The sequence below is a fragment of the Poecilia latipinna genome, unplaced genomic scaffold, assembly GCF_001443285.1.
Source record: "Poecilia latipinna isolate Pla-1442-1.1 unplaced genomic scaffold, P_latipinna-1.0 Scaffold995, whole genome shotgun sequence".
Lineage (NCBI taxonomy): Eukaryota > Metazoa > Chordata > Actinopteri > Cyprinodontiformes > Poeciliidae > Poecilia > Poecilia latipinna.
Window position 1 is genome coordinate 213001 of NW_015113611.1, and position 16256 is coordinate 229256.

Sequence of the window (16256 nt, forward strand, 5' to 3'; positions counted from 1 at the left end):
CCTTATAGTGCGGAAAATACGGTAGTTTTGGGCATTAATAGATGGAGTCTCAGAGTACCGGTGGTCCACTGTGCTAAAGGATTTTGGAGACTCATAATCCGGATGTCCAAGAATTTGTCTTAAAACCTTTATTGCCCCTCGGCAGGGAATTTGACCATCTAGATAAAAAGTCAGAATGCATACTGACATGATGACACAAATTACTGCAAAGAATTGGAACAAGTTCAGTCTCAAAAAGGTACAACAACATGAGGTGGGATTCTGTTACAGTATCAGTTAAGATACCATGTGGGATACGACTGACTGATATCTGAAACTAAAGAAAACGTACAGCTGTAAAGGAGAGCGACTGCTGGATTTCATCGCTGTTTGCACGGACCAAATATCTGTTTTTTTGCTGTTTTCAACAAACCCAAATGCCTCTTAAATGTGGACAACACTCAAGCTCATAGTTTTACTCACAAGAGAAACTATTCCTGTCTGGAAGCATTGCCAAAAGTGTTGCGTTGTGAAATATCAATGAGGGAATGAATAATAGACACTGAACACAGTGTCTGTGAGTCACACACCCCTATTAGGAGTTATGGCTGGAGTTATGGAGATGCTTTAGGGGCCAGGGGAAAAGTAACTTTCTTTGGAAGGACACATCCTTTCTGTTATGATTTCATAGCTGCTCTCTGACCTGGGGCACTCTGCATGAAGGAATCAGTCCAGGGACATTTTCTTCTGTCTGTGCTTCACTTCCTCAGTAGTTTCCTCATCTGTGTTCTCTTCCACCAACTCCACTACTTTACAGGTTAACGCTACGCCATCACTGGCATCACTGGTTGGATTAAAACCAGACAACAGGTTTGCTATTGTTTAATATGATATAACGGTTAGCAGTAGTAAAGAAGGAGCAGGATGTGCTGGAGATAAAAATCCTGTGAGCAGAGAGGTGTGGAGGATGCGGTGGGAAGCTGCTGCACTGTGTGCCGGAGCTGTCATCATGTCTGACTCACTTTAGATTGGTTTGGTGCTCTGTGGGGTAAGGTGCTGCTGAATTCATTTCCTCAGCTCTTTTTAATCACATTGTCTATTAGCAGTTGAACAGTTTTAATTAACTGATGTTTGAATGTGCTGCTGCTGCTTTAGTTTAACCATCATTAGTGGAATCAGTTTCTCTTCAGCGGTCAAGATCTTGTTTATTTCTTGTCTGGTTGCAAACTTTTGAGTGTTTTTCTTTCCTTTTTCTTTTTTTTTTTTTTTTTTTACATCAGTTTGCTGCATAACACTTTCACACATGTTGACATTTTGCTGTGTTATCCAGCCATTAACATGTTTCGTTGAACATATATCCTCATTTATATAGAAAAAACGCAGGTGGTGTTCTCATGGGAAGACTAAAAGGTCATAGTCCACATCTCCATACTTGACTACAAGCCGTTTCTCAGTTTGTGCTTTATCATGTGGTCATTTTCTGCTAGAATAGATAAAAAAGTAAGGGATATTATGACATTTTTAACTGATTGATGATCTTCTCAGCCTTTCCAGAGAAGAGTTTGATTGATTTTCATATTTCACATTTTTATGAATTATTACTTTTACATGTGTCACCTTCTCCTTAAGCTTCTTACTGGTGCTCTGGGAGCCCATTGAAGAGCAGTGTGGATATCATGTCTCTTTTACAGCTGTCTAGTGTTTCCCATGAGGAACAAGATGTTGGGAGTAGAAAAAATTGATAAAATTGACAAATGTGTTTTTACGAATAAATCGCACAGGCTGTCAGGATGTTTGGAAAGACTGCTGTTTGAGTTGTACAGAGTTGAACAACCAGTGGCATCTTGAGGTACATCACACTGTTACTGAACATGGTTTACCCTTTAATTAGCTGAAATCAAGTGTGTTTTCCTTGGTTAGTAAAATCGATCCACTGCATCTTTTTCTTGCTTTCTACTGATGGCACACACACACACACACACACACGCACACACACCCTGCAGTGAGTCATTCTCTTCAATGTGAAAGCGGCAGTTCTAAAGGTGACTCTGACGTCTTGCATGTAAATCTCTTCCTGTGACCTTGCTGGCTCTGGCTGCTCCAACCCTGGCTTCGGTTTCTGAATGGTGACTAGTAAAAGAAAATTTCCAAAGAAATGTAAAAGGGGCCAGTCTATGTGAGTATGAGTTAGACCAGAATCAGGAGTTCTCAGGTTGAGTTCGGTTTTGTGGGCCTTAAGTTTGAGCATCAAAGCTTATACAGCTTTAAGCAATAGATAATTTACGTCTGTCTTTGTTGCATGTCATGTTAATGTCCAGAATTATTTCATTAAATTGAGATGGGGGGTAGGATTAATAAGTGTTAACTTCTTCCTACTCTTTTTCAAACAGGAAAATGGTTGCAAAGGAATTACTTTGTTTTTGGTTATGTATGCACATGATTTATCTGTCCTACTTGTTGCGTGTTTGCTTGTTTTTTAAAAATCTGTTTGAAATAAATAAATAAATACAAAAAAAAAATACAAAAGTTAGCTAAAATGCTATCAATAGCATGTTGATAACACTGACTTACACCATTTCAGCATCAGTTTAGCTAAAATGTTATTTTTAGCTGAAATGCTAATGTTAGCATGGGATCTATTACTACCATGTTAATCTACAGTAGCATAATCCTAGTATGGAAACAGTAAGGTATAAGTTAAAATGAGCTAAAATCTTCATCTTAGCTCGAATGATAACGTTTGCATGCAGCTAAAAGTAGCAATGCGTAGGAGGCGTTGCATTGTCTTGATTCATTCCCAAATATCTGACTTTTGATCAATTATCTCATTGCTCTGGGCTTTGTTTCCTGTGCTAGTTTCTCCTGGGGAGAGTTTCTTTGTCTCAGTTGAAAGGAGTGAATTTTTGATGAGGTTGGAAGAAAAGAAAATGAAGTAAATACAGCTTTTAATTGTAGCTTTCCTTCTCTACGCTGCAGCTCTACTCTGCTCACATGGCTTGTTTGTAAGAATCACCAAGACCACAATTGATCCTCACAGGTATGACAGAAATTTGCAGTGTGCTACAAGAAGAAGAAAAACACCTTAGAGAATCGAGGTCTTGCTATTCAGTATGGTTCTTGTACAGACCATTGATTCACAGTATTATTGATAGAAGCATTCTTAGAAACATAATTCTGTTTCTTCTCCAGTGCTGAAATGCCAGTCGGCGTTGTCGGACCAGAGGAGCCTGGCTATCCAGTTCCACCTGGAATGTGCCTACATCAGTCTGACCTACTACGAGTACGGGAGCGCCAAGGAGCACATCAACACGGCCAAGGAGCTTTCCGGGCTCCACATCAACATGACAGGTGTGTGGGATACTGGTTGACTTGAAAATATGAGTGCCGTGTCAGAGAAATCTACTCTTTAAAAATGTGGGGTTCTTAAGAATATTTGGTCATGTTGAGGTTGAACTCTTTTTCCTGATCTGATGCTGTTTAATCCAGGTGCTCTCGGGAAACGGACCCGCTTCCAGGAAAAGTTTTTGGCTCAGCTCCTCCTTGAGGTGAAAAGGCAGGAGGGGGAGGAGGAGGCTGATCAGAGGGTCAGCGAGACCAGTCCCACTCCGACGCCACAGGCCAGCCTACCCAAAGTAGGAACCGTCTCTATCTTCATAGCTCAACAGTAGCTTTTGTCTGGTTGAGTTCCTTAGCTTGGCTTTACACCTGCTTTACCTATTTTAGACTTCAGTTCTTATTGAAAAGCTTCAACTGTTTGCAGTTTCTGTGCAGCCTCCAGAATAATCTAGCAATTGATACACAATCACTCATGACCGTTTGGTTTGGGAATCAGGGTTGGAACTCATCAAGTCAGCATGAAATGAAATGAAATTGTTATTTCTGTATGAAGGTCCTAACATCAGTTGACAATGTTCATCTGAACTGCTGAAAGAGTTCAGATGAACATAAAGTAAACTCAATCACAACATCAACTTAATAAAACCCAGCGGTTAGCGACTTACCTTTCATCAAAGGCACCAGAATACCACTTCACATTATCAGTCACATGGCCTTCACACCAGCCAGGATGTTGGGAACAAAACTCGGCATATAGGAATCAACAGTTTACGACGTTTAAGTACATTTATTAATAAATGTACTTAAACATTTATCAATCACTATAAGTACTTATAGTGATTGCTATGAATGCTAAAGTTGTGCTTCTTCAAATTCTCTGCCAGCCCAATGAAGGATCCGGCCTTTTTGGACTAAAACATTAATTCAACTAATAGTTCTTCAAATCTCCTGCCAAGTTATTGTTAAAGAATTTGTGGTTGATGGTTTAATATCAGTCTTTTAAATATTTTCTAAATGTATTTAATGGTTGCTGGGCTGTGTCCCGAGAGGTCTCAGACTCACTGCTTTGCTCCAGTTCTTCTTTTTTTTTTGTCAGTGCTTAAATTTATCATGCTTCCATTAAGTGGGGAGGGACAATCAATGGACTCAATCAAGACTGTCATTAGCCGGAGCTCAGCGACTCATTTTATAATGATGGGAGGAGAGAAGAGAAGCGGGTCATGTGTTCATCACTGAGCCTGAACCCTAGCAACCAGGGAGGAGCTCTGCCTCTTGATCTGACAGGACTTTGTTATCTGAGCTGATGCCACATTGTCACCTTGTAGATAATTTTCTGAGGGCAGGGGCGATGTCAGCGTTTGGAGCAGTTTAACAAAAGGGATCTGAAATAAAAGCAGTTCGCTGTGGTTTTGAGTCAAAAAATGTTTATAGTTGACAGGAAATGTGAAAATATTACTTGATTATTATGTGTTATTGAAATACTGGAAGATTAATGCCTAAACTCCAACTAAATAGTCCTAAAGAAAAGTCAATTGTTAAAAAAAAAAAAAAACTTAAATAAATAAACATTGCTTAGCCTGAACACAAGGCTAAAGTAAAGCCTGGTGGCCCGCCAGGCTTGTAATACACTGAAGGAAAACTTGCGTATTAAGCGACCGTTAATCCAACACAACCTGACCTGATGTGAAAATATATGTACATCCTTTGCTTAGACATAAATTAACAATGAGTAACAACATTTTTATTTGGTTTAATTTAATTTACCGCCGATGCAGAATCAAACCACTTATATCTGTCTTTTAATATGAAGTAGGCCTCAAACTTAACACATCGCGCCTCAGTCTAAGGAAATGAATGAAAGGATAAGAAGCATTAATGGGCATCAATCAATGATGCCTGGACTGGAGAGCCATTATCTCCAAATGAAGACAAACATCAGAGCATGCTGATGACTCTTATAGGAGGTCTCTAAAGGAAGGACACGAGCTTCTAGAACTGAGTTAGTCAGTGTTAAAGAGTCAACAGCAAAAAAAAAAACTTCATCCATGGGAGTTCAAAACTGCTGCCAACACAGGATTTCCCCCAGAAAACTTGTTCAGCCTGGTGGTAGAGGCGCTAAAGTCCATCAGCTGCCCACTGCGCTTTAGTGTTTAAAAATGTTAAAAGTGTGTGACTGGAGGTTTTTGTTGTTGTTGACAGGATTACCATCTGGACGACGACACGCTGCTGGATCGGATCACTTTAGCTGAGCCCGATCTGTACCAGCTGCCTGACCTGAGTGCTGAAGAGCAGGCCCTCGTCCTGGGTGTGTGGTAGGTCAACTCCCCCCACCCTGTCTGTGTGTTTAAAACATGACTTGGATGGGCTTCAGTCACCATGACCTGGGACCTGGTGATTGGAGGACTACTTAATGTTAAAATTGGCTTCCTTAATCCCAAAATTAAGGAAATCGGCACCGATAAATCGGCTGACCGATAAATCAGTGCACCCCTAGCATAAAACGTTATGTACTCCGTGTGTTCATATTCTCGTCGCATTTGCACCAAAAAAAAATGGCCCATCACGGTTGTGGTTGTCTAACTATTGTTAAACAGCTACAAGATTCTCCTCTTTCAGAATTTTGTGGTTGTAGATAAGTTCAGTCTCACCAATCGTCCGTCAACCGCAGTAAAAGAAATTGCACCCTGAAACAAAGTAATGAAAAAAAAACATTGTCCCCGCCCCAGATGATATTTTACAGTTTTTTTTTTCTTTTTTATACATTTCTTTTATTTATTACATAATGTCAAAATACACCCTACATTATTCCATCAAGCATTTAAACTTTTCATAAGTATTTTTAACTTGACAGTTTAATATTGGGTTATCTTGAAGAAGCAAATGCAACTAAAGCAATCCTTCAGTCTAATTTTCTTTCCAGGTTATTTTCATCCAGCTCTATTCTTCGTTTTGAAGAAACTGATTGTTGTTGTCGCTATAACAACATGGACTGTAGACTTTTTGGGATTCCATTAAAGCTGTATTTGTAATGATGTGACGGGTGTTTACAGCAGTTCCTGGGACAGTGACCCGTCCCTGACCAGAACCTGTTTATGGCCCCCTTTCCATCCAGAACCATGGTGACCAGCAGACACTTAGTTTAATATCGGAGCTCTGTACCTGTCGGTGATGAATTTCGCCGGCGCGGCGGAGGCCAGATGGGTCAAGTGAAGGGCGACGCAGCAGTCAGTGAGATTGCAGGGAGATGATTGATGAGCATTGGGCTCTGTTTAAATTAAAGCCCTATCTGCACACCTGAATGTAGCTCCAAGGTAATGTCAGACAGGAGTAGATTAGACCTCCGAGTCCTCCAAAAAGCCACTCATCAGATTTATTCGTTTTATTTTTTTATTCCAGGCCCTATTTGTTACTGCTGGAACCAGGGAGCCTTGAGAACATGGACTGTCTCTCTCTCTCTGATTTATCCCCATGTTTATCATGATGATGTTGATGCAAAGCTCTCCACACTTCAAACTGAAGTAAAGGTCAAGTGGAGGCGTTTGCTTATACACTAATAATTACTGCTATGGTGTCCATCCATCCATCCATCCATCCATCCATCCATCCATCCATCCATCCATCCATCCATCCATCCATCCATCCATCCATCCATCCATCCATCCATCCATCCATTCATTCATTCATTCATTCATCCATTCATTCATTCATTCATTCATTCATTCATTCATTCATTCATTTTTTTTACACCCTTGTCCCTAGTGGGGTCAGGAGGGTCACTGCTGCCTATCTCCAGCGAACGTTTCGGGCAAGAGGCGGGGTACACCCTGGACAGGTCGCCAGTCTGTCGCAGGGCAACACAGAGACAGACAGGACACACAACCATGCACACACACACACTCACACCTAGGGAGAATTTAGAGAGACCAATTAACCTGACAGTCATGTTTTTTGGAGTGTGGGAGGAAGCTGGAGTACAAGACAGAACCCACACATGCACAGGGAGAACATGCAAACTCCATGCAGAAAGACTCGGGGCCGGGAATCAAACCCAGGACCTTCTTGCTGCAAGGCAACAGTGCTAACTGTACCAACTGCACATGTGTCTATAGCAGGGCTGTACATAGATACGTGCAGCCCTGCTGTGGTGTCTCTTTATCTTATTGTTGCCTAAACAGTAAACTGGAATGAGATTATACTTAATTTCAGGTGGTTGATGCATGGTGGAGAGTCTGTCAGCACAGAACAGAACAGGATTCCCTGTCTGGCTGCTGCTGTGCAGTAGATCCAATATTAATGTCTGTATCAGCCCTGATGATGAAAAATAATTTAGATGGGGTATTGGTGACAATGTGCCCAAACTATAAGGGCAGATCTATTCAGTCTAATTCTATCTTTTATGCTCTGATCGACATGCTTTATTTTTATTTTACATTGTTTAGAATTCCCAATTCCGCTTTCTGAACCATTTGAAAGAAGGTTTGTTACAGTTTGTTCTTGTGTGTTTGACCAAGGTAATCAACCTATTGTTTTCGTTAGTTTCAGTTCCTTCTTGATTTATTTTACATTGGCTGTTCTACTCCCAATTGCACTGACTGGACAAATTCATGTTTGTTGTTTGTAAAATAATTATGCTGTACTAGTTATCAAATACATTTGTAATTCAGTTCATTTATGTCTGAGTTACTGGGAAAAAAAAAAAGAAACATTTTAGGACAATTGTTTGTCAGATGCTAAACCTCAGGTATTGGTATTGGGAGTGAAAAGAGTGGATCAGTGCATCCCAACTATGCAGAGCTTTCAGCAGTTTTTAGATGACTTTATAGGTCAAGTACCTTATCAACCTGAAACATTACATTAAAACAGAAATGTGTGTGTGTGTGCTTTGTGTCTCTTTTAAGCCCTTTCCCCAAATCCTGCATGTTGGAGTTTCTGCGAACATATTCCACTTCTCACTCTGACTTTTCAGAGACAGAACTTCAGTTGAGCTTCCTTGTGCTTGTTGGTATTAACAGGAAACCTTTACTGAAAAATGGATTTCATTTAAGGTGTCAGGATTTGGAGGATTAGTTGGTAGAGATGGCAACGCCTGGCGAGGCTCAGCATGAGCTGCCGGAACGATTCGCTCTGTTCATCGAACACATGGAGAGAGAGAGAGAGAAAGGAAAGAAAATGATTTTCCTCCTCTGTGGTACTCGGTCTGACTGAAAACCAGCAGATGATTTCAGCCTCTGGCTTTGCTAATAACACTGTAACAGCCTCTAGAACCCTTGGAGGATGCAGAGTGGGGGTTTCTGGTTGAAGGGATGACGTTGGAAACAGTCTGAAACTTTCTCTCGGAAAACGTTACCTATCTAAAAGCCGAGCTGGCTTATTTTAGCAGCCTTCAACTTAAACACAGCTGTGCTCCATCTTCATGCTCCTTCCTGAAAGAAGGAGCATGTAGTGTTTCTCTCATTCTTGCTTAGCTTCTGTTGTTTATTAGCCACTAGGATAAATCTGTTCTGTCAAAATGCCCCTATAACAAGGTTCTCTCAAACAAAATTGGAGTAGAATTGAGCGAGGTCGATGTAGAGCGTTCCACGTAATGGCCGCCATGCATCAGACAATATACCTTTAAAACATCTGCATTGACATTTTCACACTCATTTCTGGATTTATCTGCTTGCATGTGAGTGTGGGATATCCTTTAAATCCCACACCTGCTCTCAGACGACGTTCAGGTGTGTGTGACTTTCTCAGCGCAGCAGAGGAAACCGAGCCGGGTCGGAAAATTACGATGATCCAGATTGCTTTTATTGTCCGCTCTGATGTACGTTCAAATAGAGGCTGACTGAGAAAAGTCATTTAGCTTCTGAAACGGGAGTCATTTTCAGATAGCCGTGACACAGCTCTTGAGCTCAGTGTTGCTAAGGAAGGCTGTGTGTGTGAGAGAGAGATCAACTTTTAGCGATTTGGATCAAACATTTCATAGCCTGCGAAATGTTTCATAGATTTTTTGGAGTGCGGGGCCTTTCAACTGAAGATGCATGTCTTCTTGAACAGGCCACTGGGGGGCGCTGCTCTGGGTTCCCGAACCACAGATGGGTCTGCGCTGGCTGGAGGGACGCTTGGGGAAAGTGTGTGACTTCATCCTGGCTCGTTCAGTTAGCATGCAGCCTGGTTTATTGGATGTTCTGCAAGGTGATGACCTGATACGGGTCAGAAAGCTCCACTACAGACAGAACCTCGCTGCACATCTGCATTTTGTCTCTCATTAGCACTGTGGTTTCTGTGGGAGAGGAACCATTGAATATTTACCATGGTTTCACCACCACATGTACCATTCACAGGGTTCAGCTAACATAGGAGCTGAAGAGAACAGTTGGTCCTGAATTAGTCCTGTTATAATTTTTACAGCCAAATCAACAGCAGTTTTTCAGTTTTGAACAGTGGCAATTTACTTATGGAAACATAAATATTTGAACATTTACTTTTTTTGCTCTTTCACTAATTAATTTACTTTAACCCATCTGTATTTATCCATGTGTTTGCTCATGAATGAGCTTATTTTAGTTCACTCCTTCAGTTCTTCAGCTCTTCAGAGCAGCGGGTGAGTTTGTCCTTCTAATCTATTCTGTTGTCTTCCAGCACCGACTTTCAGAAGAACAATCCTGTGCACAAACTAACAGCAGAAGAACTGCTGGCATTCACTTCTGTAAGTTCTTTTACTGTTCTTTTAGCTAGAATAAATTGGTTCTCAACAATAACATTGACATAAATCCTCTAAAATGACTTGATAGAATGTTTGTAAAATGGGTATAACGCATAACGTTGATGCATGACGGTGGTCGTGTTTCCATCTATGTTTTTTGTGCACATTTTGACACCTTTGGTTAGAAAAAGTTTATGGAAATGGCAAAATATGAAATTACTTTCTCATTTTTTCAGAACAGGTTTTGGGACTAAGATTGTTAAAGGAGTTAAGAGTGTAAAGAGAAGATGGAAATGCATTTGCTTACTACGCTCTGAACCTTACCATCCACTGTGCCTTACCAGAGGCGTGGAGCTTGGGAACATTTCTAATTCGAAACCTCCAACTTGGAGGAGAGGATTTTCCATTTCTGAGATGTATGGATCGTGCTTGTTTGGAACCTCTACTTCCTGCTTATTCCAACCATGTGTATCGTATAAATCTAGCGAAATCACGTTTTTTTTGCGTAGCCTGGTTGATTCGCTCCAAACCAATAGAAGTTTGCTTGAAATTTGCATGACGGTTGGATGGAAACTTAGCTAGTCATGACACTGTCCAACAACAACAGTCTTCAGTCAGGTTTCTTTATATTCATTGCCTAACTGACTGCTAACAGATATCTTCACTATTCACAGCATCAGCATCCATAACTCTGTTATGACATTCAAAAGTATTTATGAAATGAACTAAACTGAATTGAACGTGGACTATCATAGTTTTCATGCAGGAATGTGTGTGAAGTGGTTTACTTTTTAAATCTTTACTTTCCTGTTATTTTCTCTGTATTTGTAAAGTCAAGGTTAAAATCCTAAGCAAGCTGATTTGGGATTAAGGAGGTACAGGTGAGAGGCATCAGTCATCACCACATACTAAAACCCAACATTACTCTCTCTAATTAAATGAGCTGTTTGGCAAAGAAGGTGGAGAAAGACTCTGGGTTATTGGCTCTGTGACTCCAAATAAAAACAGCCCGAAGCCGTCGAACTGGAACCAGCTTCCAAAAGAACGAACACGGCTATTTCACAGAGCTTTGGTCAAGATCGGTCAATGTTTCATTGCTTTACTCCTCCTTAACCTTGAGGCTTGAGATGAAACTGGAAGGCATTAAAACAAAGGCTACACACCACCGGCTCCGAAAAATGTATTCACAGGTTTCTTAGAGATCCTCAGTGTTTTGCAGTCATAGCAAGAAATTCAATGAAATCATCCAAATGCAAAGCATCGTTCTAGATAACACCATCCTACGTGTCTGTCTGTGTTACTGTTGCACCAAGTCGTATGGGAGGAAAGAAAAAAAAAAGAGTCAGGCTTCAGAGCTGGTTTAAAGGCTCAGCATCAGGGAATCCATATCTAATCAGTGAAAAGGCAAGCTCGATATGCTGCAGAAATGGGAAGCAGTTCTGGGCTGCGCTGCCTCACAACAAACGCTACACTGGGACAATAACATGATGAAAAGTGCTTTGGACACCACTCATGAATAGCAATTTGAGCTGGATAAAAAGCAGCCGTTGTTTCCTGACTGTGACCTGCTGCCTCAGAGCGCCGACAGTCTATTACTGAAAAGCACTTTTACTTTAGGCTGCATATACACTGATCAGGCATAACGGTGTGACCACTGAGATGGAAAGTTGGGGCAATATCGTTCTGTGTTGTTCAACTTTTTACTTACTATTTCGGGGCTTATTATTGGCTCTAAATTTCACGTCAGTAACATAATTTGAAATACCTACGGAGAAAAACATATTCACCACTTATTTGTCCCATTGGTAATTCAAGAAATAGTAACATAATTTTTTATTTATTTATTTATTTTTTTAAGTTTTGGTTTTCTTGACGAGCTTTGAAGCAGCAGCTAACAGCTAGCCAGTTACGGTACTCAGTGTGTTTGCCTCTGTTTTTTAACTTAGTTTTTCCCGCTAAGTTTCCAAAAAGCTAGAAAACAAATAATTTCAAAGCGCTAAGAGCTTTTTAAATACTGTTTTAAATGAGTGTCGTCATCTGGCCCAACAAGCAGTCTTTCAGTAGCAGACAGTCATTGATGGCGGCTGCTGTGTTATGAGTGGACAGGAAAGCTGCTGCAGGCCAGGCAGTGGCTGGCTCTGTGAGCAGGCATCTTCCCAGCCTACATGTAGATCCAGGAATCTGCAGGCTGGTTAGATGGTTGTCACGTGGCCGGCCATCTTCATCAGAGCACGTCTTCCGTTTCTGCGTCCTTCCTCAGAATATAATATAATGTTGATTTGGGGTTGGGAAAGAGGTCAAAGAAGCAAACTGTACTGGTGGCAAAAAAACGAACAAAAAACAAACAAAAAAAATGTTCATGTTTTTAACAAACCAAATGTCTGCAGAGATGTTAGAAAAACACTGTCATTTTCTTTGAACGGGAATGATGGTCTGTTGATATCATGTATACTATAGAGTCCTTGATGCTCTAGGCTTCTTCTATCCCGACTTTTACATCGATGTAAATGCTACAGTGAATCAGAGCTGTAATGTAAGGGCTTTTCTTCTTCCTGGCACTTTCAATGTTCACAAAGTTCTGATTGCTTCTGAAAAGCTCCCTGTGCTCGTTTATGTGAACAGCAGGGTGACAAATGCTGACCATGTCCCATCATTTGATTTTAATCACCCAGTGATTTATATAGCTATAGAATAACTGCATAATTAGGACAGTTTACTGTTGCACTAATGACTCCTACAAGACCTGCTAAGCATCCACAAACAACATCGGTGCTTGTTCATCACCGCTACAGACATCGATCACTTTCATGAGACATTCACGTCGTCATTAATAATCTGTGTGTAGAAATTCATCGTTGAGTAATTCCGTCATTAGAGATGATCCTGGCATTAGTCTTTTTCTGACATATCTATCTGTGGGTAAATCATCTGGATGTCTGCACCCCACCTGCATCGTTCCCTGGAAGCCTTTCATCAGCTCTATGAGAGCTGAAACCCCGAGCTGGCCTGGCTATTACACACCAGCTTATCACCACAGTGCCCAGATAAAGTCTTTGCAGCTCTAATAGCTTTTAATAATTAGGTGTTTTAAATGAGGCTTGCTTGTCGATTTCTCACTACAGTGAGCAGGAGAAGTCTTAGACTTTAGTGCAGAGAGGATGAAGCAAATGAAAACTAGGTTCTGTTTCCTGGTCGTACTGCTGTGACATGTCTGACTGCCGTGGAAGCTCATTTAAAACCTTTCAAAATGTTCCTTGTTAACTTTGTCAGGAAAACACACATTCAGTGTTTTGTCTTGGTTCAGTTTGTAAAAGACCAGTTCACAGCACAGGTCCTCCCACTGAATATCCAGCTCTATGGAGTCAAAATCAGTCCAAATTCAGTTCAGTCCAGGCTAATCCAGTCAAACAGGTGATTTAAAAAAAACGTAAATACAGTCCAGTTTGTTCAACTCAGTAATACCTTTATCATTAGGCCGGCAAAAATGTCAAGTTAGGCACAAAGTCTGGTATAAAATAAAATGAAAAAAAATATGTTTATAATTGCTTTGTAACAAATCCAGGCAGAAGTAATAATTAAAGGAAAAACAAAACCATGAAGCCAATCGATACCAAGTCAGTAAGTCGTTACTGACGTGGGGCAAAGTACTTCCAGTTCCAAATGGCTCAGCAGACAGAGAGAGACATTAGAAAAACAAAGCTTGTGCACAAACAAGACGTCTTCCTTTAACTTAAACTCTTGGTGTGTCTGAGTCTGATGCATTTTTTTGTTTTTTCTTTACTCTGCCGGATGACAGTGGGTAGTGTTTAGAGTTTTTACTCAAGAGTAGCAATGTTTTTGTCCAAAGTAAAAATTCCACAGTGTCGTAACACTACTCCTAATTGAACATTTTTTCCATTATAATGCAACAACAAAATGTGACCATCAGTATATCTTTTTTAATCTATTTATTGCAAACTGTAACAGCTTATTCCTATTTATTTAAATACTCAGAATTCCAGGTTTTGGGATGTTTCTTAAATACATTAACAAAAACATTTTTGCACCCAGAAAAGTTCATCTAGTTTGTCACAGATCAGCACATTACACCTGAACTGCTTCCTTTCAAGTGAGGATTGCCTGAAATAAGTCCAATCTTCTGCGTCTCTTTTGTCTTTGGAACAGTGTATTCTGTCCCAGCCAAAGTTCTGGTCTGTGGAGGTCACAGCACTCTGCCTCAGGACCAAACTAGAGAGAGGGAGAACTCGGTGTGTTGAGAGAGCCATGATGCAAACTCAGGTAAGGGGGCGGCCAAGAGGGGGACGTCTAATGCACCTTATACATTTGTATGTGTTTTGCGACGGATGTCGCTAGAGTTGGAAAATATGAATATTTGCAGCTGGACGTGGAACATCAACCAATCAGAGAGAGTCCACTGTGTAACATAGTGGCCTGTAATATATATCCTGGCAGGACACATGGGCACCACGTCGACAAACTGGGCTTGGAGGAGATGAAAATAGAGCTGAAAGCGATCCTCATCAGTGTGCTGCTTCTGTGGGTGGTGAAGCTCACCAAACTCAGAACTCTCTGAATTATCTGGTGAATCCATACAGCTCTGAGGCGCCCGACAACGTTCTCTTTCTTTCAGTAAATTAAGCAAAGCCACTTGCTCAATTTCATCCGCCATTATACAAAGACACCAGCAGAGGAAAACAACCCACATGCATCTTTCCACACTTTGCTCGTTCCCGCGTCTAGAGCAAAGATTTCAATATGACTCTCGATTATGAAGTGTCTGACTTCAAAGTATACAAGCGTCAACTTGAGACATTAGATGCATTCAGTCTGAACACAGCATTAATATTTAATATTTTATGCTTTGTCCAAACTAGGACTTACTACCCAACCCATCCTGGCCGATTCAGTTACCAAAAGCCAACTTTCAGCGTTAATTCCTGGCACACAAACCAGATCTCTGCTCAGGCTAATGATGACGGCTGATGTCTGTAAAGTCCTTCAGCAACTGATTGTCATTTACTACCAGCATCTGGATGAGATTGATCATCAGAAGTCATCATGGGCCAGCAGAACGATTCAATGCAAGAGAAAGAGATAGATCAGGGTTGGTTCTTTAGCACAGTGAAACACCCTGATGGCAGCAATCTGCTGATTCATACATCAGTTCTTTCAGTCCTTTTTTCTATCATTTTTCATGCGCAGTACAAGAAAGTCCTCTTCACCTTCATTATGAGTTCAAACCTGGAGCTCACGATGAGTGTGCAGCGTACTTTTTGCATACACACACACACGCGCACGCACACACACACACACACACACACACACATATATATATGTTATATTCAGCAGCAAAACAGAATAGAAGAAAAAAAAACTATGCTCCATGTACAAGCGGTGCATTTCAATCAAATGCTGCTCCTTGGACATCTGTTTTCCTGAGTGTGGTGGTGTGTACATGTGTGTCTGCTTCAGAAAGCTACTGACGGCGTTACAGAGCTTCGCTCGGCTCGCAGTGCCGATGAGTAATTGAGTAACCTTGCTCCTTCTTTCCGAACAACCCTGCACACAAACAAAACCATTAATCCCCCACAGCTCCAAATGTTATTTTCGATGTTGATCAATAACATCCCAGAAATAGCGAGCGCAGACGTGGGATGGGATTATGAAAAACCTGCTGAAGGATTTATTAGGCTAGCACGGTGACTGTAGCTGAGGACTACAGCTACGGTGCTCCAAGTGGGACCAAATGAAGCCCAGATTGGTTTTGGTTGTTTCTCAGAGCTGTCCGGTCTGAGGCTTGGTGCTGCACAGAGCAGGTGGAAGCAGTAAAACCTTTGATTAGCTCTGCTGTTTTCTGTGCCGTTTCCCAGAAAAGTTGCAGGTTTACATGAAACACACTTTCTTCCAACTTTATGGTTTTCCCCAACTCATTGTGTCTTCTCCGAGTTGAAGTGCATTGGTAACAAAGCCACTTCTGTTTGTTGTGATTGCTCTGTCAGCGTACAGTGATCATGTTGCTTTCTATTTCTAGGTGTTTGCCCAAAGCTGCTTCACATCTTAGTGCTTTCTTCTCACCACTCATCTCTCCTGCTCATTTATAGCCGAGCAGCTGCAAGTTCATCATTTACCTTCTTTGTATAAAATTTTAGTTTTTAGAAAATAATAAAGTGTAATATTAAGGGTATAATGAAGTATACCAGTACAGTTCTGTATCATCACAAAGATAATATATATTTTTTTCTTTTTTTCC

General features: G+C 40.9%; 1 protein-coding gene across 1 annotated transcript in view; it reads left to right on the plus strand.

Annotated features, from left to right (window-relative positions):
• ttc27 (tetratricopeptide repeat domain 27) overlaps positions 1 to 14374 on the plus strand; it is a 33628-nt gene extending 19254 nt beyond the window's left edge. The window contains exons 6-10 of the mRNA XM_015050506.1: positions 3169 to 3327; positions 3466 to 3611; positions 5515 to 5627; positions 9943 to 10009; positions 14171 to 14374. Of these exons, the coding sequence (XP_014905992.1) occupies positions 3169 to 3327; positions 3466 to 3611; positions 5515 to 5627; positions 9943 to 10009; positions 14171 to 14359 (674 nt within the window). The 3' untranslated portion in view covers positions 14360 to 14374. The remainder of the gene's footprint in view (positions 1 to 3168; positions 3328 to 3465; positions 3612 to 5514; positions 5628 to 9942; positions 10010 to 14170) is intronic.
• Positions 14375 to 16256: the final 1882 nt, after the last annotated feature.